General features: G+C 47.8%; 2 protein-coding genes across 2 annotated transcripts in view; one reads left to right on the plus strand and one right to left on the minus strand.

Annotated features, from left to right (window-relative positions):
* Positions 1-9538: 9538 nt before the first annotated feature.
* Positions 9539-10616, plus strand: BHLHE22 (basic helix-loop-helix family member e22). Its single transcript, XM_036379097.2, has one exon. The coding sequence runs from the start codon at positions 9626-9628 to the stop codon at positions 10523-10525; it is 900 nt and encodes a 299-aa protein (XP_036234990.1). The 5' UTR covers positions 9539-9625; the 3' UTR covers positions 10526-10616.
* Positions 10617-18094: 7478 nt separating this feature from the next.
* LOC118699945 (cytochrome P450 7B1) overlaps positions 18095-22631 on the minus strand; it is a 125108-nt gene continuing 120571 nt past the window's right edge. Inside the window, 1 exon segment of the mRNA XM_036404214.1 lies at positions 18095-22381. Coding sequence (XP_036260107.1) covers positions 22085-22381 — 297 coding nt within the window. The 3' untranslated portion in view covers positions 18095-22084.

Consider the following 22631-nt stretch of genomic DNA (forward strand, 5'->3'; position numbering starts at 1 on the left):
CATGCTGATGGAATAATTCTGAGTTTATGGCCAAAAATGGGGCCCAAGTCTCGTTAAGTGTGAGCACGTGGGTCCAGATTCATCCCATGCATGAGCTTCTGCTCATGCATGGGATTACACTGGATGATTACACTGGATGACACTCATTACACTGGAGGATTCCTGCAAAACTTCCTATGACCACAGTTAAGAGAGGAAGGCAGGGAATCTCCCACAACCTATTTGGGAGTCTAAAGAAATGTGTCTCAGGGAACCTCTGGCTGTTCAAGCACACACCTCTCCAAGTCTGATGGCTAATCAGACCCCTATAAGGCTGACCTCAGTGATGTCTCAGAAAACAGCATGCCATTCTTCACTAAGATCTTTATTTCAGGATTATAGACAAGAACTCAGGAACCAACCACTACATTAATGGTGGGCTTCTTTCCTGTGCTAACAAGGTCTGATATTATGTGTAGCTGTGTGCAGGGTCAGGCATGTGAAAAGGCTCTATGCCCTTTCCCTGGCAGTCTCTCAGCTCACAAGTTCCCAGAAGTAATCTTACATGTTTTGTAGATCAGATGCATCTAGTCTTGCCTCCAGCCTTGCCACTTCTTTTCATGCCCATTTAAACTCAAATAAATCTGTTGTCCAAGCAGTTCACCAGTGAGAGAAATGGGACAATTATGAAGTAAATCAGTTTGAAATATGTTCAGATCTCCATGCAAATGTGCCTTTGCACAACTGACTGTCACCTTGGTGGATTCAGCCTGCAGGTGCGTGGAACTCCTTGCCTCCAGCAGTCCTCTTCTGGAATAATCAAATTACTCTGCAAAGGAAACACTGGTAAGTCTCTGTGACAGCCTAAGACAGGACTAAGGATGCTAAAAGCTTTTGTCAGACCTCAACCATTCTCTGGTCACTCAACCTTACCCTCAGAAGGGAAGTTGTGTGTAAGCTTAGTGGTACCTGGACTGCTCTTGGCAACTGAGACTATGTTGCAAAATACTCTGAAAGACAAAGTTCCTCATAAAACTGAACTGTATGGGGTTTTTTCTCCATGAATAGCATATGGCCTCTGTCTTTAATCCACCATGGTATCTGGCTCAACTCTTCAGTGGGTGTGCTATGCCTGGGTTTGAATACAGGACTAACTGAGCAGCACCAAGGCTGGCCCAGATGTCAGAGGTCAGCAGCTGGATCTCTCAGGAGCTCAGCAGGGTCCATACCTCAGCTGCTGATGCTTCCCTGATTTTTCTCCCCAGTCCTTGAGGATGCAGTGAAGTAGACTCCTTTAGATTGCACCAGCAGGCCTCTGCCCACACAGTCAGCAAAGTGCTGGGACCATAGCTGGCAGCATTCTCCTCTCTGGATGGAAAAACAAGTTCAAATGCAATTGCAATGGTTTGGCTCAAAAATATTGTGAGTGTCACAGTGCTAATCAGAGCTAGGCACTGGTATAAGGAGCTTTCCTGTTGGTCGTGATCACTGTTGTCATTAAAGGATCCTGTCACTTTTAAAATGAAAAGAATGAAAGAAAAGAAAGAAAAGATAGAAAGATAGAAAGCAAAGATAAGAAAGCAAGAAAGCAAGAAAGCAAGAAAGCAAGAAAGAAAGAAAGAAAGAAAGAAAGAAAGAAAGAAAGAAAAGAAAGAAAAGAAAGAAAGAAAAGCAATATTACTTCCCCCTTTTTATTACAAGCTGTTTCCCCAGAGCCAGTCCATAGTCAGAATTGTATTGTACTTCAGTGAAAGCAAAGAGAAATAATACCCAGGAGAAAAAAATGTGATCTAAAAATGGGAAAAGTTCTTCTACCTTGTATTATGTGCAATTCCAGGCACTGTAACAGTGAAACATGAGCTGATATCTCTGTTTCTCTGAGCATGCTATGTTTTAGAGGATGTTACTCTCAGAGCTTCTAAACTTTGTGACATAAACAGCAAACCTAATTCTGAAAAAAGCACCTACCACACCTGATTACCATAACCAGGATCACACACCTTTAAATCAAAAGTCAGTTGAGTTGGAAAAGGTTTAAGTTTTTTCAATAAATTACTTTTTATAATGACTATAAAAGTTATATAGTACACAGAGGCTTGCTAGAGGTAGATACTTTACTGTACCTGAATTGCTGGGAATATTTGCTGAGACATAAAGCTGACAATCAGACATCTGAGTGTGTTTGAAAAACATCATCTACCAAAAGATTAAAGTATGAATTTAGCAAAGTAATCCAGGAAGGAAATTCTTTGTTCTTTCTTGTTACTTATCTTGGCAACTAAAGAGATATAATGGGAAATGAGCTTATACTTTTCTTCAGAAATACTTGAAATATAGGAAGAATTTGAGAACAAAATTTTTTTTCACTGTTAAATATAAGGATTTTAACTCTTACTGAACTGTATTTCAACACTTTTTTTTTATTTTATGCCCATGATAACTCATTAAACATATAAAATTGCCTTATTTATAGAATATAAGAGCACTGCAAGTCATAGTGCCTCCATTTTTTAATGTTGCAACGACCTAGGTGTGTACAGATTTTAAATTATCTTTTAATTACAAGGGGAAAAAGGGAATTACTAGAAATAAAAGAGATTTGTTATTCTACAAAGAAGGGGGTAAAAGGAGTGATGATTCTAAATTTTAAAAAGTACTAATTGCAATTTTTATGAAAAAGAAAGCTCAGTTAGGAAAAACAACCTTGTAGTTAGGATTGTTGAGAGAATGTCATAGGGAAGGTTGAGGGAGAGAAAACTAAGGATGTGAAACTGAGCATATGCTTCCTATGGGGAAGAAGGGGGAATTGACTAATGGATGTATCCAAAATACTGACAATATTTTAGTGTTCCTGGAGAATTAGTGAGCTGTAAGATGTCTGAAAAGAAAGAGGAGAAGGTTACTGATCTTTTAAAATGGCAAGGGAAGAGGAAGAGAAAGAGTGAACCTGTCATCTACCATCTGGTAAGCCTAACTTCACTCTGCAGTAATAAAGAGGAAAAAATATTAAAAGGTAAAAATCTTAAGCACTTAGGGGAGAATGCATCCACAACCAGTAAACAGCATGGATTTATAAGGAATGGAAAGAAGGCACGCAAAAGTATTTTTTTCTTCCTATAATTGCAAAGTGGTGACTGAAGGGAATACAGTAGGTGTAATATACATGCCCACTAACATATAGATTTGTATGTATGGGCTTCAGTAAATTAAATAGGATCTAGCAGTGTGACCAAAAAAAAATCCAGTGCAATTTTTGGACTTCTAACACAGAGACATGGTGTCACGTACCCGGGAAGTGATAGATGCCTCTCTCAGTATACAATACTGATGAGATAGCATCTCGACTACTGCTTTCAGATTTAAGTACTTTCAGTACCAATAAAAGTGAACTGGATGGAGTTCAAGAAGCATGGAAGGAAAAGCAAAAGCCTATAGAAAGTGTTTGGTGATGAAATATTAACTGAAAATAGACATCTATAGCCTAGTCAGACAAGGGTGGGAAGAATAAGCTCAGTGCCACGTTCCTTACAGTGGAAGATTATCAAAGAAAATAGGGTCAAGACTGAAAGGGAAAGCCAGACAGGGAGTAAACATTAATATTAACTGTACATGGCCAGAGCTCTGGCCCCTGCTCCTGCTGAGACTCAGCCAGGCATTTATTGGGGTGCAGAAGTGCACATGGATGGGGAACTGTGTCCATGAGGAAAGAAATGGCTTGGAGGGCCTAAAAGAGCTTCTCTGGGGACAGGAGAGAAAAGAAAAGAGAAAAGGGGAAGCAAAGAAAAACAAAGAGGGTGGGGGGGAAGGAAGGGAAGGTTTGGGAAGGTTTGGGAAGGGAAGGTTTGGGAAGGTTTGGGAAGGGAAGGTTTGGGAAGGGAAGGGAAGGGAAGGTTTGGGAAGGTTTGGGAAGGGAAGGGAAGGTTTGGGAAGGGAAGGGAAGGGAAGGGAAGGGAAGGGAAGGGAAGGGAAGGGAAGGGAAGGGAAGGGAAGGGAAGGGAAGGGAAGGGAAGGGAAGGGAAGGGAAGGGAAGGGAAGGGAAGGGAAGGGACTCCAACTTCTCCAAACCAAAGCAGAGCTTTGTTTATTGCTTTATGTTAGGACCTTCCAGACTTTCTCCAAAAACCTCGGTGTAATGACTCAGTGAGTTTGTCACTGCCTATATGCCCTGTGTTGTTCCCAAACCTTTGGGAAGGTTTGGGAAGGTTTGGGAAGGGAAGGGAAGGGAAGGGAAGGGAAGGGAAGGGAAGGGAAGGGAAGGGAAGGGAAGGGAAGGGAAGGGAAGGGAAGGGAAGGGAAGGGAAGGGACTCCAACTTCTCCAAACCAAAGCAGAGCTTTGTTTATTGCTTTATGTTAGGACCTTCCAGACTTTCTCCAAAAACCTCGGTGTAATGACTCAGTGAGTTTGTCACTGCCTATATGCCCTGTGTTGTCCCTGAAATGGGGATAGCATCAGACTTTTCCATCCTAATCGGCTTCAAGTACATGAATTTTCTACCGTGTCTATATAATTGAACAGAAAACACCTCCTCAGAGCCTCCTGACTCCTGTCCAAGCACAGACAGCTCACAAGTTTCAGTTTCAGAAGGGACCCCAAAGGAATAATTAGTTATCTCCCCATGCCGAAAAACGCTGAAGGAGTCTTTTACGTTTCAATGCAATTTCTCTTTACATTTTCATGTAGTTTCTACGGCTTCATCCGCTCCCTCCACCACTGCCACCAGCCCCGCCGTCTCGGAGGAGGGCCCTGCACTTCTGCCGAAGCCCAGGAGATGGTGCTGTGGATTTTGGATCGGGAGCTCGGCGGCCGGGCCGGGGCCGGGGCCGGTGGGTCCCCACGGAGCCCCCAGGGACGCCGCGCACACCCGGCGTGTCTCCGCAGGAATGCTCGGCTGCCCGGATCTCTCTGCAGCCCTCCGGAATTCCCCTGACACCTCCAGCGGCCCCCCAGAGGCCCGGCCCGGGCTGTCAGGGTGTCGTTCCTCACCCCGAGAAGCCTCAACCTCACTGCGCTGCGGGTCAATTCACCAGCGCCGCTTTTGTACCACTCCCAGGAACGGAGGCAGTGCTTGCCTCCGCTTCGCGGCCCCTCGTCTCAGCAAAGCCCCCCGAGCCCGGCTGTACACACACGTCCCCCCGCCCTGCCCGCTGCCCCCGGCACCGTGAGCTGTGCCCGGCGTCCCGGGGCTGAGAGCATCGCCCCCTTCTTACCCCCACAGGCGCCCGGAGCCCCCCGGGCCCTGCCTGCGGCTGGAGCAGCTCCCAGGGGAGCGCACCGGCCTCCTGGGGCTGCCTCTGGGCAAACAGGCACCTCTGAGGGCGTTTGCACCACGAGAGGATGCAGCAGGGAGGGTAATTTTATTTCTTTTTACTGGGTTTTTTCTACACCTTGAACTTAAATAAAGTTTTATTCGCAAAGACAGCACAGCTGCAGTTGTGGCGAACGAAAGCGCTCTCCAAAGCTTGACTCAGTGCTGGAAGAGCCGGGCAAAGCCTGCATGGTGGGCTGCCCCTGCTGCACTCGGCGCTCGGCTCTGATCTCCTCCAGGCTCGGCGTGTCAGAGGAAGAAGAGACTTCGGGCTGAGCCGCTGGAAGAAGGACAGGAAAGTTGCGGAAGATCCCAAGCCCTCCTCTTGCTGCGGGGCCGTCCGGCTGCAGCAGGCACACGCAGTCCCTCTGCTCAGAGCAGGCAGGGAGACACCAACCTGACTGAAATCTGCCTGCATTCAGCCCTTGGGCGTCTGACGGCAAAATTTGGAAAATGTCTTTCATCACGGAAACTTTTCTACAAACCCAACCCTGGGAAGAGGGAAAAGGGGATTTTACTTCTCTCACAGGTGGGGAGCGGAACAGAGTAACTCTCGAGCAGAAATTGCTAAAGACGCCACAGAAAATCAGCAATCCCTGTGCTGTCCGCTCTCATCTGTACCCTGGGACCTGCCGGCGTCCTTGCCCCCTGCCCCTGCCTCCTGTCCCGCCCAGGACGGCCCGTGCCCGGCCGCTGCCAGCCGAGCCCGGGGGATGCTCCGGGGCGGCGGGCGCAGCTCTTCTGCAGCTCGGCTCCGGGCTGCTCATTTCCCGAAATAATGACCCAAGTGTGGAGGAGCTGGTGGCAGAGGGCTGCGGTACAATTAAACCAGGTAACGAGACGCTGGGCAGATGTGTTTTCATTGCGCTGTAAGATAAACGCAGTGTTAAATGCCTGACAACTTCCCAGAAGCAATCAGCAAAAGTTTACGAGTGCATAAACCTCAAAGACCATTCCTCGGTATTTTTATAAGCGCCGCATTTAAAGCTTCTATAAATTCTTCTGCTTGCTTCCAAACTAAAGTTCCCGTAGACTATTAAACAGCCACTTCTTCGTGAGGTGGGGAGAGGCAGATCACAACAGGCGGGTCCAGGGAAGGCGAGAGGGGCTCTCTTTTCGTCCCCTCCACTTTGCTCTCCCAACTCCCTCCCACACCTCCCACAAGGTAAAGTTTGTAAGAAAGTTGGCATCTTTAGAGCACGGCAAGTCACATATGAGCAAGCACATCGGCAAGATGAAGGGATATATTCATGTCTCAAGAACAGGGGACAGACCCAATAGAGAGGGAAAGGAAAGAATGGAGAGAAATGAAAGGAAAAGAGAGGTGGTTGAAAAGGCGGGATGAAGCAGGTAAAAAGAATACGAGCAGATCTAGGGGCAGATCATGCAGACTGACCAGTGGACAGGCAAAAGCAAAAAAAAGCTTAGACAGAGAGGGGTATTTCAGACGCAGAGAGGAAATCTAAGCGAACGCAGCCGAGGGGGAGAGGAGGCTGCCGCGGAGGTCGCCGCCGTGCCCCCGTTCCCCCGCCCCGACGGCGCGGCCCGGCAAGCGCCCCTCGCCCATCGGGGCAGCCCCGGGGCAATGGGACCCGCCGCCTGCCGAGAGGCGCTGTACGTCGTCCCCAAAGTTGCAGAAAAAACTAGACAGTGTTAGTGAACCCACAGATCAGCGGGAGAGATCAAGCCGGAGCCCTCTGTCTTCGAAGAAATAAGATGAGGGGAATGAAATGTTCCCACTAGCCATCAAATTATAATAACAGTATCCGTCATCCTTAAGTGACCACACGAGTTTTACAAGTTGGATATTAAACAGATTAAATAATAATAATAAAAAAAACCCAAATCCCTGTTGCGAACATAAAGTCCTTTGTTTATGATCCCGGGGAAAATGAAGTTGCTAATTGAAAAACAATAAACCTAAAATGCCTTTGGATTAATAATGATAGAGGTTAACGGTGACATCCATCCCTCGGAAAGGGGGAGGGGAGCGAGGCGCTCGGTGACTGTGCGCTTGGACGGCGACCAGGGACAAGCGCAGCAGCCAAATGGGGCTGGGGGGCGGGGGGTGAGACCCTCCCTCTTCGGAGGGCTCGGCTTGTATGTTCGCCTCTGATCCGGAGACACGAGGTGAGGAAGGTCTGTATTGTAGTCATGTCCTCGCTAGATGAAATCTCAGTCAATTACTCTGAAATCTGCAGCTTGGCTTCTTTTCATTCTTTCCAGGTGAAAATTCAAACGTTTTCTGTTGTCGCCTGGTCCTTTCTTTCCTGAAACAAGGCACCCAACTGTTCTGATATTACCATTCAAAAACGGGTTCTGTGGCAAACCTCATTTGTGAATCTATTACAGAGATTAATAGATTATTTCTCCTTTTTCAACTAATTCTCAGTGGGGAAATTTAACCATATGGTAAGGAGAGAATTAGAATTTCATCACATTAGAGCAAAATGTAATGAAAAGAGTCCAACACCTGGGGCCAACTCCGAAAGACACAATTAAAAGGTTTTTAATGAAACCAGAGAAACCAAAAAATTTTCATAGCCTTCAGTTATCCTGCCACATAAGAATGATTTGGAAGTGTTGGGAAATATTGTTTTTTTACCGATGTCATAAGAATGAAAACCTACCACTAAATACTCTGAGTGCTAACAGAAAGGCGAGAGCGAGCTGCTCATCAGAGGAGTAGTGGGACAAAATTCTGACCTGACCCTCGGGTTTCCACTTCAGCTTTTGGAAGAGTGCAGAGGAGAGTGTTCCCGGCTCCGAGGAGGAGCCCCGAGAGAGGAGCAGGGGCTCGGAGTAACCGGGTGGCCGAGGCCGCCTCGCCCTGACACCGGCGGCGGCATCCCGGCGCTGGGGACAAGAGCGGGGGTGCTCCGGCCGAGTCGGGCTCGCTGGAGGGAAGCAGGAGGGCACGGACCCGCGAAGAGTTGGTCAGTCGCAGTAAAAAATAAATTTTAAAAAGTTTGGTGGGTTTTGCCCTTTCTCTTCCCGCCCTCTCTCTTCCCCAGATCCGTTCATTTTCAAGGTAACTGATGGGGCTTTATGTTTTTTATAGGGACACCGGGGATAATCACTCGCAAGCAGCAATCTGCTACTTGAAAAGGGATAAGGGAAGGAGGAGGGGAACCTCCCCGTAGTTTGGTCTCCGTTTGTTGGAGGGGGGGTGGGGAGAGGGAGGACTGGGGACCACCCGCCTCCCAAGGAAGCAAGGTGGACTTTGGCGGTGGGCAGGAGTGGGCACGATGGCTGGGGCTGCTCCAGGGGTTTTTAATTTTATGTTTTTCTTTCCCAGGCGATGCTTTTCGGGAAGACGGGTGGGGGTGGGAGGGAGCTATAAGTTAATGTAAATGCAGGGGGTGGGTGGGCTGGGGGGAGAGGGTGTCACTCCCGACTCCACGGCTAAGTTAGCAGAAGTCTGCTGGCAGCACTCGGAAGGAGAAGTGTTGAAGTGGGCTTTTCTGCAGTGCAGGGTTGTAATTTGCTGAAGGAGGCAAAGAACATCCTTCGATCTAAGTAGGGCTTTTAGTGTGCTCATTGATGAGTGAAAGTCGCCACACATGTCAAGCTAAAGGCAGTTGTTGGGTTACTAACAGGACACAACGTCTTGCAAACATATGCGTTAAGCTGTGTATACAGATGGCAGGGAGAATAATGGAGCAGGCGCCTCTTATAAAGCTCTAGCTGCTGCCTGTCTTCAGACCTGGGAAAAGAAACTATTCAGACTCAGGGCCAGATAGCGCCTGGGATTGTTTGTTACCGTTTTAATCCTATTAATTAAAACGTTAACCTGATTGGGTAGAAAGCTCTGTCCCAACAGGCGAGTCTTCTTCATAATAACCTACTCTCAGAGATAATGATGTAAAAGACTCCCCCGTCTGCGGCGGCTGCTGGTTGATGGGTCCGGAAATCTCTTGAAGGTGAATCCAAGCAAGATAAACGGTGGAAGCGGCTCCACTGGCAGCGCACAATGCCCCAGCGCGGCGCCTGCTGAGGGCGAGCCGGAGCCGCAGCCGGAGCCACAGCCGGAGCCACAGCCGGAGCCACAGCCGGAGCCACAGCCACAGCCCGAGCCACAGCCGCTGCCGGAGCCGGAGCCGCCGCCCGAGCCGGAGCCGGAGCCGCAGCCGGAGCCGCAGCCGGAGCCGCAGTCCGAGCCGCCGCCGGAGCCAGAGAAGGGGCAGCCGCGGCGCCGGGCACGGCGCAGCTCCGGCGAGAGCCGGGAAACGATTTCTGCCAGCGGGACGCCGGGGAGCCGCCCGCCGCGGCGCGGAGCCTTGGAGGAGCGGGCCGGGAGCTGAGGGGGGCGGAGGAGGCGGAGGCGAGCGGGGCGCCGATGGAGCGGGCGCTGGGGCTGCCCGCAGAAGAGGACCTCTTCCACAAGAGCCTCGCCGCCTCGGCCAAGCGCATGGAGTCCGCCTTCCGCTCGCCCCCGGGGCTCGACCTTTCCCACCCCCGCGACCGCCAGCCCTCGCCGCTCGCCTGCTACGAGGCGTCGGAGCCCGAGGCGCTGCTGCAGCCCGGAGTCGGCGGCGACCCGCTGGCGCTGCCGCCGGGCTCCGTCTGCGTCAAGTACGGCGAGAGCGCCAGCCGCAGCTCGGTGGCCGAGAGCAGCGGCGGCGAGCAGAGCCCCGACGACGACAGCGACGGCCGCTGCGAGCTGGTGCTGCGCGGCGCCGGGGGGGACCCGCGCGTCGCCTCGCCGGCGGCGGGCGGCGGCGGAGGGGGGGGCGGGGGGCTGAAGGCGGCCGAGGGCAGCTGCTCCAACAGCCACGGGCACGGCGGCAGCAAGAAGTCCAAGGAGCAGAAGGCGCTGCGGCTCAACATCAACGCGCGGGAGCGGCGGCGGATGCACGACCTGAACGACGCGCTGGACGAGCTGCGGGCGGTCATCCCCTACGCGCACAGTCCCTCGGTGCGGAAGCTCTCCAAGATCGCCACGCTCCTCCTGGCCAAGAACTACATCCTGATGCAGGCGCAGGCCCTGGAGGAGATGCGGCGCTTGGTGGCTTATCTCAACCAGGGCCAGGCCATCTCGGCCGCCTCCCTGCCCAGCTCCGCCGCGGCGGCGGCGGCGGCGGCGGCGGCGCTGCACCCCGCCCTCGGCGCCTACGAGCAGGCGGCCGGCTACCCCTTCAGCGCCGGGCTGCCCCCCGCCACCTCCTGCCCGGAGAAATGTGCCATCTTCAACAGCGTCTCCTCCAGCCTCTGCAAACAGTGCACGGAGAAGCCTTAAGCGCCGCCGCCGTGGCCGCCCCCCGCCGCCGCCGCGGCCCCGGGGAGCGGCGACAGCCGGCGGTGCGGTCCCGGGCCGGGGGGCGCGGAGGCGGCGGAGGGACTGAGCGCTGCCCGGCCCCCGCCACCCTCTGCCCGGACGCGCCTCGCCTCGCTCTTCTCCTCGGGTGCCGCCGAGCCGGGACCGCGACGGGAGCAGCGTGCGGCGGGGAGGGGGCGCGGGCCGGGGGTGCCGCGGGCAGGGAGGAAGGCCCGGCCCGGGGGCGCCGGGGGGGCTCGCTGCGCGTCCGGACAAAGGAGAGGCCGGGAAATAGCAGGCCGGGCTGGGAGCCGGGGCTGTCGCCAGGGACAAATCAGAGAGGGCACTTGAACATAGATTTTTTTTTAATTAATTATTAGCAGTATTATTATTATTATTATTATTCTGAGCCAGGAAACAAACAAACTTGAAATGTAAACTTATTATTTAAGTGACTCGCAGAAACAAAGAGACTGGACCATTGCTAAGGAAGACTTTGTATTTTTTATCGTCTCTAAACTTTGATCCTGTGAAAATGCGCAAAGTTTGGTGAGAGTGATTTAAAAAAATCGAGAGAGTTAAAAAAAAAAGACAAAAAATAACCGGTCAAAACCCCTACTCCGTGTCGCTGAAAGTATCGCATTTTTAAAAGAAATATTTATGTGCACCTTGTTTCTTTCCACTTTGCAATGATGTATAAACAAGACATGCTATTTATTTGTTATTCTTTAAAATGACCCTTCCACGCCAACAATATTTATCATGTGTTAAGGTCATGGGTCTTATGTGCAGTTACTTTAAATGCTTCTAAAATTCTGTTTATGGATTAACTTAAACTGTGTGCCAAGTGTTTAAAACATTTATTTGCCAACAACATATAACCAGAAATGTTGATGTATCCGAGCTGCTTAGGTTTATGAAAGGTCATCTGGATTTTAAGTTGCATCATCCCTGTATTTAAATTGAGCTTTAATAAATTGCTTCAGTCCAAAAATTACAGGAAAAGTGTATTCTTAATTGCTCAACCAACTGATTTTTGAAAGGGTATTCTTTGCATTATAACAGGTAATAACTATTTACTTTTACAAGGCATCAGAGCAATAGCTGCTACAAGAATACTTGCCAAGCCAATGTTTTCCCAGGCGCTGTGTTTTCGAAGGTATAATTTAAACCGCTTTTAATGTGTATGTAAATTATTCTGACTGTGGATAATTATTTAAGTTGAAATACTTTAAATACTTTAGGCTAATTTACAGAACGCGTGGAATTCTTCTCTTCCTTTTTCACGGGATGTGGGGGGCGGGTTTTGATTTTTTTTAAATTATTATTTTTTTTTTTTAAGAAAAATGAGAGATGAAAAGCAAGAAGTAGCTATTTACCCAAAGTGAGCCTTCAGTTTGAGTTTGCATGGCTGGGTGGCTGTCTCTCTGCCATTTGTAAATCAAGATTTTTTTTTTTTCATTTTCTTTTTTTTTTTCTTTTCAAAAACGAGTCCTGCTTTTTTCCACTACTTGCAGATAATACAAATTCGGACTGTCAGGTTGGATGGCAAAATAGGAGCCATGATGGATCTGTTGGCAGGTCACGGATGTGTAAAGAGTGATATATATTAAATAGGTCAATCAGATTATGACAGCAATGTACGATCGTTTGTATGTGTATCTATGTCGGAAAGAATCTTTATTAAAATATTTTGAACAAACGCTTGTATTACGTTGTGCTTTGTTAAGCATATCCATCCAGATTAAAGGAGGTGGATGGTGGGGGTGGGTCGTTTTCTTTCCTTTGCCTTGCTCTGAGCGCGCCCCAGTACCCTGCCCGTCACCCCTACTCCCGGCTCCGAGTGTCCCAGGCAGGGAAGCAAGAAGTTTTTCCTCCCTGGCTGCGTTCCTCCCGCTCCCCTGGCAGGCGGCCCCCGGTGCTGGGCGGCATCCGTGGGGCAGCGCCGGGCCCTGTCCTGCTCTGCCCGGCCCTGCCCAGCCCTGCCCGGCTCGGCCCGGTCCTGCCCTGCCCTGCCCGCCCGTCCCGCGGCCCCACGCCCGCCCGAGCCGTGGGGTGGATGCGCTGCGGGGCGCGCTGCAGGACCGCCCCCCCGCCTCCTCCCGACCCGCCGAGTTTTGGAGCCGCCCCTCCCCTCGCGGACCCTCCGCCCTGCCCCAGCGCCGAGGGCAGGGGGAGCAGGCAGCCCCCCAGGCTGTCTGCTCGGCGCTAAGCCCGGGCCGGGGTCCCGGTCCTGCGGCTCCCCCCTCCCCTCGGGCCGGCGCCGGGTGTCCGCGGAGCCGCCTCTCCCAACGGCAGCACCACGGGCGGGGGAAGGGTATAAATATTTTCTGCTCCACTTCCCATCAAAAAAGATTAATCAGAACCTGTAACTTTTCAGGAAACATAACTGTAAAGTGCCACGGAGCTGTGGGAAGGCAGCCCAGAGAGGGTGGGCAGATCAGCCCCCAGGCGCAAGGAGAAGCGTCTCTCAGCATTTACTAGACAAAGGCTGGGTGCGTCTAATTATGATTATTAAAACAATTTCCATGACGATGTCTAATATTATGTTAATTTGAAAACAACTGTGTATGAAAACTGTCGACTATAATACCTAAATTCATTTAATGAAACACATCGTTAAGGCAATTAAACCTCCTGGATGTGATTAAGGAACATAATTACGACACTGTTCTGCGCCATAATTGGGTGTCTTTAATCAAGGGGTAAAGTGATCAGCAACACAGCCATTAGTTTGTATTGTTCTGTCTCTGCTGTCCATCATTCTGATTAGGAATTAACCACCGCCACCAGCTTGGCGTGGTGCGTGCCTGTGTGTGTGTGTCTGTGTGAGTGTGTGTTCGTGCATATAACATCGCAGGACACATTTGCTGCAATATTTACCGCTTAATGTCTCTGGCTACCGAGCGGGCTTCCTTCCCGGAGAGGTTCCCTGGGAAGGTGCGGGCGCTGCTCGGCTTTGCCCGGCCGTGGGGTGGGGGAAAATAAGCCAGGTCCCAGCAAACTCCTGGAACGGCCGGGAACTAAGGTGGGGAGAAGGCGAGGGGCTGGGGGAGGCCCACGCCCTGCCTCCCGGCTCCCGTGGCCGGGGGCAGGGTCCGAAGTGTGCGGGCCGGGCCTGGAGTGCTCCCCGGGGCTCTGGGGAGCGATGTCTGTGGCACATGGAGCGGGCTGTCCGCTCCCCGCCTGCCTCTGCCTCGGAGCGACGGGACAGCGGAATGAAAATCTTTGTCATTCCTGGCTACCGCTGCCGCCCGACTTTGGGCTGTCTTGCTTCCTCTTCGATTGTTTCGGAGGGGGCGAGGGGTCCGTGCCAGGTAGAGGTGCTGCCACTCCTGGCCTCACTATCCAGTCGCGCTGCGCCGGGCATCCTCCCTGGGAAGCGGCGCGAAGCCACTGGGCCAGTCCCTGAGCGGGTCCTGCCAATGCAAGCGTAATGTGTGCCGGGCTGGGGGGAGGAGAGAGGCTCCCCCGCCCGCCTTAAAGCTTGACAGATCACTTAGCCAGAAATGAACATGTACCCTTTCAAAAGAGCTTCCTCCCCGTTCCCAATCGCCCCACCGAACCGGGATCTCCCTCAGCCTCATCCGGAGCTCCCTCTGCCCCCGCCGCCCAGCCTGGCTCCCTTCCCCGGCCCCTTACCCCGGCTCGGAGCCTAGATTGTCCCAGCATGAGTGACATTGGCTTTCCTAATGTAATGACTTATGAAAGATATAATCATGTGTTAAATTGAATCCTCCGCTTAACTGTTAATGGTGTGCTCTGGGCACATTTACGTATTAGATGCTATGGTAACTAATTACCACTAGAAGAAGGGATAATACACTTTCCAGACTTTGACAAATAATTATGAGTGTTCACATCCCTGCTAGCAGCAGTTGCAGCGGATCTGCTGGAATGAGTAAGTGAATAAATGAATGGGTAAGTGAACTTGTGTGCATGGAGGGGACTAGATAATGAATAGTGGTCAAGTGAGTTTTCTTATTAAAACCTTTAATGAAAATGTGATTTAGGGTGGAAGGGGGAAAAAAGTGAGACGCTGCCTCTAAACGTAATTAAATCGAGTAATATAAACATCAGAAACATAAATAAGTTTGCTTTTAATTAAAACTCAGCAGTCAAAGTAAATTATCCACGTGCTCGGAAACTTCTTTGCAGCAATTAACACTTTTTTTTTCTTTTTTTTTTTTTTTTTTTTTTTTTGTGGTGGTGCTGGTGGCGGAGGGAGGCTGTTGGGGGGTAAAACAAACGAGCCGGGACTCCCGACTCTCTCCAGGATCATTTGTAACTGTGATCGCACCGTCCCTGCCCACAGGCCAGACTGATCCTGAGGCTCTAAGCAATGGGCGAAGAGCTCCTTGTCACAGCGGGACAAAAGTTTGGGGAAGTCGCTCTGGGCCCCGGCCCCTCCGCCCGCCCGCTCCGCGGGGTCGCTGCTGCCCGTCGGGGCCCGGCCCCGCCTGGGAGAGCTCCGGCACTAGCGGAGCCCACGGAGGGCGCAGGGCAGGCTCTCCCTGAAGCGTTGTGCATGGCTTAGGCAGGCGCCGCAGGGGTTAAGCCGATTGCGCCCGTTCCTGCGCTGCCATCCCGCCGGAGCAGGGGCAGAGGCGGGAGCCGGAGCCGGCAGGGCTGCCCCGGCCCCCAGCCCCACGCGGGGGCTCCTAGCAGCCCTCCACGCCGCAGAGAGGACATCTGCTAAATGAGCACAGAGCTGCAGCCAGCCCCATTTACCCCCGGTCACTCATCAGCTCGGTGTCACCCAGCCCGCCCACACCCGCCCCCGAAGCGCTCCGGAGGGGAATTTGGTCTGGTTCGGCTCGTTCTCCAACCTCAGGAAGGGTTAAATCCTTCCCCAAGCCCCTAGTTGCCCTTGTCCTCTCAACCTGATTCAGAGACGTGTAATAAAATAGGAAGCAAATTTATGGTCTGTTTCAAGCACTTTACTGCTGTATTTTTAAATTCATATATGCACATATAAGAACTATGATCTGTGAATAATTTGAAATGCTATAGGAAAATGATGTATTTTAGATCAAACATAACCGTTTTCTTACGTAATTGTCTCGGATTAAAATAAAAAAATAAAGATACATTTCGAAGAGAGACAAAGCTGAAAATCTAATGACAGCCATAAACTGCTAGACAGCCATAAATTAACGTCTTCATCAAACACTGAAGGGATCAGTGCTTATCTAAATCAACAATTATTTCTTCCGAGAAGTTGCAGAACAGATTGCCCCTTTAATACTATTTTTAAATCTTCATAATTGAGGATTAGGGAAAAACAATCGCCTTTCAGAGTAAACCTCCTCTCCACCAGCCGAAGCCATCCAAACTCACCGAACACCCAGACCGCTTCCCTAGGAACCTCCTCGGGGGTCCCGTCCCCTTGTCCCACTGCAGCATCCCGGGAAGCTCGTGATGCTTTTAGGAAAGGGCATGCAGGAGTCTTTCCTCACCTCCCTCTCCCCTGATTTTTGTCGCGGGCCGGGGGAGGTGGGAGCGCAGGGAGCACAAGCCGGCGGCGGGAGCCCGGCGGGCAGCGGGCGGGGATGCGGGCGGGCGAGGGTGCGGGTCCCCGCCGCCGCCGCGGGCCGGGGGCATCCCGGAGCGGCAGCATCCCCCCGTGCTTCCACCAGCAGCTCAACTAATGCCCGTCCGCTTTTCAGGTTCAAAGCTTTAGCGAGGCGGCACTTCTCCCAGCTGCAGCCACCTGCGAAGCCGGTTTTGCAAGAGGCTGCTGTAAAGAACTCATTTTTAAAAGGCAACTGAAAGATACGTTGTGAAGAGAGGCGATTCACTGGCTCGCAAGATGGAAATTAGACAGGGAAAGACTTGCTGCCTGTAGGAGATTAGCGAGCGACTAAACTGTTTGGAAGAAAGAGGTAGTTGGAAAGATGAGCTGATGGGGAAGAAGTCACTGTCAAAAGTCATCACAGGGTGTTTGCCTACTGACTTTTACTCTCCCTGTAGCCATAACTTAGACTTTTATTCAACTTTTCTGTACTCATAGCTGCTGGTTTTGGGGAAAAGAAAAATAAACCGACACATTAGTGTCAAAATGGGTTTAACAAATCTTTGAAGATAGAAAGAATCCTGCAAGGGTTCTAGCAAAAACAGCTGAAGCTTAGGCTACTTTTGATTTATTATTTATTTTGGTGTGAATAGTTTTGAAGACGAGCACATTTCTACTATTCTGAATGATGTACTCATACAACCTCTCACATGAGATCCCAGGAAAGCCTGATGCACAGAATAAACACAGAACTGGTTTCTATAAGGATCAACACCCCACCACAGCTTTCCTGCTTTCACTTTAAAATGAAACATTGTCTACTTTTTTTTTATATGCTTTTATATATTTCTTCATATTTATTACTAATTATAAACATAGACAATAACTTAAGGATCATGATACTTTCATAAACATACCTTTGAGGGGTGTGTTTGTAATGAGATAATTTTTCTGTTATGTAGTAGGTATGGAGACATGACTAGCCAGGGTACATAGGCTGGTTTAGGTAATAGACAGGAAAATACTTCACTTTCTATGGTCTGGCAGTTAGAATAGCTCTATTCATATGAGTTAAGCATATGCATAATTTGATACCTTGAACAGTTTTAAAATACAGTGCTATTCAAGTAACATCAAGATAGTACCTAGTATCAAATCAAATACTAGATAAAATACAGTGTTAGGGGGTCTCACTAACTCCTTCCTTTCGAGCTATCCTTCAGACCGTTATGGAAAGCTTACTCAGAAATGTGCCCTTCAAGAAATCTCAAACAATGCCACTTTTTAATGTATAAATTTCAATAACTTCTAATGTAGCCTGGAGGTAGAACAATTGCACAGCTACACACATATTTACCAAACCCAGAAAATGCTGCAGGTCTGTCTTCTCTAGGAAGCATCTTCAGTAACCCTCGCAGACATATCTGACAAGCATTTCTGCATGAAGGAATGGAGAAACACCGATGTCTTTAGGGTACAACCTTCCTATTAAATACCTGGAGAACCCAGCAGCTACAGTGATACCTAGAAAAGCCAAGTTGTGCTTTGCTGGTGCAGTGCTGTGCATCATAACAATTTCATTCATATCCCCTTTTAAAATGAATGATCTGTGAAGACAGAATATTTTACTTTAGGTAGTACATCTTGTACTACATGGAGGTTTGCAAAAGTAAAAGCCTAGGAGTTGTACTTAGGAATCACTAGTGGACTGCAGATCTTTATTTTAATTTTAAATAATGTCCTAAGAATGTCAGAAGTACCACTTTTTTTATCTCACCTGGGATGGGAATTGGCTTATGTTTCCTGGTGGGGGGGGGGGGTGTGATAAAAAAGACACAATACTTTCCAATATTCAGAGGAGTTTCAGTATTTCACTGCTGAATTAAAGGCTTTTTTTTTAATTACAGAAATACCTGTCAAGATCAAGTAACAGAAAAATGTAGTATGTTGAAATAATAATTAAAAAATTAAAGCAATAGTTGTGAATCTGTGAGAAAAGTATAAGCATAAGCTGGAAAAAATACCACAGACAATCATTCAATATTAAAATAGATATATTCCTTTTTATTGTGCCCTTGAAATACAAAATTCCTTTAAGATGTTAGATTACTAAAATAATGAATTTTCTATTTTCTTGCTCAGAAGTACCTTAGTTGATCTAGGAGCTTGAACAATGGATATTAACTGTTAAAGTAGAACCTAGCCATTGTTCATCTATATACAAATTGTGAGTTTGCAAAATTAAGAGCACTTCACAATCTCTTGAAAGATCATTCAATAATGACAAAATAAAAGATCATGTAAAATTCTACAAGAAAAATTCACAGACCAGTAATTATTCATAAAAATAGCAATGCCAAAAATAGTGACATGTAGCTGGCTTTAAAAGTATAAAGAACAACTCTTACATGGTTTTATATTATTCCATTAGGACATACTGATAGAGATATGAAAATCTAATTTGCAAACAGGTAAACATATACTAGATGGTTTCCTAAATAATGGAACATTTTAAAAAGTTTACAATAGCATCTAGCAGTACTAAGTGCCAGCATGAAAATGAAGAATATTCAATCTGTAAATTAAAATAAGAAAAATAATTAAAAAACTATGTTTTAGCATTCACATTAGTTCATGATAAATTAACTTTCTTCTTAGGTGCTATAAAGGGCCAGACTGACTTAATAAACCTATTTTTTTAATGAGAAAAAAGGTGCTTAAATATATATATTTTTTTTTAATAGCAGAAGATAGTATTGATACAGCCATAGACACCAACAACTCACAGTCAGAAGCTGGTAGTGACCAGCCAAGTCACATCTCAGACTGATAGGGTGAGTGCTCCAATTCATCAAGGAACAGCAGAGGAATTCAGGGGGTGCCCACGTGCTCCTCCTGCTTATTCCTGCACTGCCAGGTCTGTGGATGCCCCCAGAAGGTACTGCTGGGCTGGCAGGGCAGAATCCCCTGCTGAAGTGGAGAGGTGGGAGAGGGAAGCCCAGGTCTGCCTCCTCCCACCCTGCCCTGCAGCCCCACCGGCACCTGAAGGCTGGCAAGGAGCGCTGCTCTTTCTGCCTAGATGACTTTGCCTCTTTGTGCTCCAGTGACACACACTCGGAGCTGCACAACCCTGGGTCCTGCAGCCAAGGAGGTCATCAAAAAGGGTGTTGTGCCCTATGCAATGAAACATGCTCTTCTTGGCACAGCACCCTGAAGCTAGCTTGGCTCCAGCTGGGACTTTATGGGATGCTACACCCTGTTGTGCTGTCTCAGCTTATTGACCAGGAATACCAACACCATGAGCCTTTCAGTCCTGCTCCATGGAGACTGAGTCACTCCTGGTCAGACCAGCTGCTGACTCTCAGTATGACCCCTCCTCAGTGGCTGAATACATGGACCAGAAGGGCTTAACCTCACTGTCCAGCTCCAGCTCTCATGACTTTACATGGGGTGAGGCTTTCTTCCACAGCAGCTGAGGTGTGCCAAGGTAGTGATGCATGGCTTACCAGACAAACCAATCTACTAGGAGCCTGGGTTACCAGGGACACAATTCCAGGCCAGGCTGGGCAGACCCTGCCTTGTATTTGACTATTTTGGTTCTTGAGCAAAAAGAGCAAGCAATTTTTATCCCAACAGAATGCTGGCCTCTTGGGTGGTGCTCTCTAACTCTGATGCAAGGTCTCCAAGCAGCTTCATAGAGGTCTCATCCAACTCCTGGGAAAGATTCTGACCCTTTTCTCTTTTTTTTTTTTTTAATGGAGCATACCATACAGATTTAATTTGCTACTTTGGAGAGCAAATCTAGTTGTTCTTTTAATTACAGAATAGATACTATACAAATTGATCAGCAATTAATCTGAAACTACTAATGATTTGCATGTACTTTTGGCACAGTCCTATTATGCCCTATCAAATTATGCAGCAGCCAGTGATACTCTAATTCAAAAGCCTAAAAATAGAATACAATTATAAAAAAGAGGCTTCTGTTTAAAACAAATACCCACTGTTTTTTTTCGCAGTTGCTTCAGGTTTGTTTTAAAGTTGGATGCCAAAGAAGGATTCATCATAATTGTAGCATGAGACATTTTACAGCTTACATATAAGCAATAATGGAATACAATCAACAGTGTAATGATATCAATATTCCCTCCCTCAATAAACCAGACTCTAATGTCCAAACTGGATTATGAGCTACAGCTGAGTACAGAATAGCCATAGGAGTAAGTCACAGCTACAGAGTAACCACAGGAGTAAGTAACCTGAGTACAAGAATGTCTCCATAAAAACCAATTTTACTCTGTGGCAAAAAACAATAATCAGCTTTTGCTGTTGATTAAATGTTGAAGTAAAGTTAAAGCATTTAATCAACTGCAAAGCTCATTTAACGAAAGTGTACTCCAAATTTGTAGACATTATTGATACTATATATGAAGAGAAAATGTTTATATGATATATCTCAAAAAACCACAATTTCATTCTTGGAGGATTTGGAATGTGGCTGTACCAATCTCTGAAAGTTTTTCTACTGATGCTGACACTTATTTAGTGTATGTGCTTTACACAAATAACTGAACAGGCTTCTACAAAAATAACAATAAGTAATTTTTAGTATGTAGGTAGTAGTTTTCATCCATAGGCCATCAAGTGCCATATAGATTAGTAGAATTTCTGCTTTTGAAAGACTTACTCTGGCACATCCCAAAGAGAGATGTTTTTTTAGGAAGTCAAGGCAAGGCCCACAGATGTGGCTATTCTACCATTACAATTATCATCTTGGCAAATTGAGACTGGACAGCCACGGGAATCCTCATCAATCTCTGAAGTGATGGCTGGGAAGAGAGACAGGGTCTAAACTCTCAGATTTTGTGCACTAGGAAATTAATTTTCCAAACAAGAGCTGGGCACCCAGTGAAGCAGGTTGGGCAGCCAGTATAAACTTCTGTGGCTGCCCAGGGTTTTCACTTGCTCAAATTTTGGCTCCAGGGAAGAGACTGTTTTCCAATTTGCAGATGGACAAGTCTGTTTCCAAACACAGGTCACACTACTCTGCCTATGCACAACTTAGGCAAGGTAAAACAATGCTAAAAAGCATTTTTAGATACCACACTTGCCCTTGAAACCCTCTTCCTCTTTTGCCTTTTTGGAGAAATGAACAAACATAAGAAACGGTCAAAACAAATGCACGAACATGTTACTAAGAAACAGTGAGAGAAAGAGAAGCTAATTTTCGAGGTGATAGAATAATTCCAAATGGGCTTCTATATTTTCTCCCTGAAGAACATGCTTTTTTGGAGGGGGCTCAAGAGCCAAAATAGAGAATTTAGGCTTGATCGAGAGCCTATTAAAATCAACAGAACTTCTCTTCTGACTTTAAATTATTGTAGGAAAGAAATCACACATTTTAAACTTTTGCACTGCACCAAAAAAAAAAAAAAAAAAAAAAAAAAAAAGAAAAGGAAAAGGAGCAAGAAAGCAAAGCATTCATCGTCAGTACATAAACCTGAAGTTAGAAATGTGTTGTCAGTAAGACATTCTCGCAAATCATCCTCCACCGCCCCACACAACTTCCATCACATCTCCCAAATAAAGGGCTAAGATTCTCAAGACCATGAAAGAAATAAAGTAAATATAAAGTTAGGATAATAATCACAAGAAGTTCCCCCTTTCTTGTTATTATGCTTCTATGAGCAGATGCTGATATTCATGTAAATGGCCTGGATTCATGCTCCCTGTAAGTCCTGCCCATCTCACAACCAAGAATATGGGGATGCACCTTGTAGAGATGCTGGGCTATTTACCTGGCCAGACTCTGGTCACATCACCTCACTTCACCACTCAAGCAGGACAAATTGAGGCTGCACGTCCCTGCATCTGGTCTTTACCTCCAGCCCAACAGCTTTTCTCCTAAGAAACAAAGAGGAAGGAGGTAAAAGCAGAGAGGGAAAAGCAAATGTTTCCAAAAATATAAAGCTGAGTGATGAAACAGAGCAAACATGGAGATTAGTGGAAGGCATAGAGGCAGCTGCTCAATTTCTTAAGGACCTTAGCTTGTAACGAAAGGCAATATCAACGTCTGGCAGGAGGATACCAAGGCCCATGCGACTGTTATCAAGTCTGACAGCTTTGTTTTCTGCTAGTTCTACATCAAAATGAGACAATAGTATGAAAAGAAACATCTTCATCTCATTCATTGCGAGGAACCTCCCTGGACACATGCTGATCCCAGAGCCAAAGGGCATTAGGAAATACTTCAGTTTTCTTCCTGCCTTGTAGAATGTGGTTTTCTTCTTGCCATTCTCTATGTATCGATCGAACTTATACTCCTGAAAATGAAAGAGAAAGAGAGAGACAGCGTGATATCTAACAAGGCAGTTACATGAGCTGCTTTCTTTGCACAATGGTAACGCGTCTGAAACCCAGAAAATAAGATAAAGAGGAAGACAAGGAGCTGACAGCTTCTTCTTTTTAGCTGGTTCCCTCAAGTTTCATTAACTCACATTATCTTCCCTGCAAAGAACACTCTTTAAATCCACTTATTTAGCTTAGTCCTTTTACATTAAGCTCCTTCAACTT

The sequence above is a fragment of the Molothrus ater genome, chromosome 1, assembly GCF_012460135.2.
Source record: "Molothrus ater isolate BHLD 08-10-18 breed brown headed cowbird chromosome 1, BPBGC_Mater_1.1, whole genome shotgun sequence".
NCBI classification, from domain to species: domain Eukaryota; kingdom Metazoa; phylum Chordata; class Aves; order Passeriformes; family Icteridae; genus Molothrus; species Molothrus ater.

Bases quoted from the DNA above. Each gene is read 5' to 3' on its own strand.
- BHLHE22 (XM_036379097.2), top strand. From the start codon at position 9,626: ATGGAGCGGGCGCTGGGGCTGCCCGCAGAAGAGGACCTCTTCCACAAG.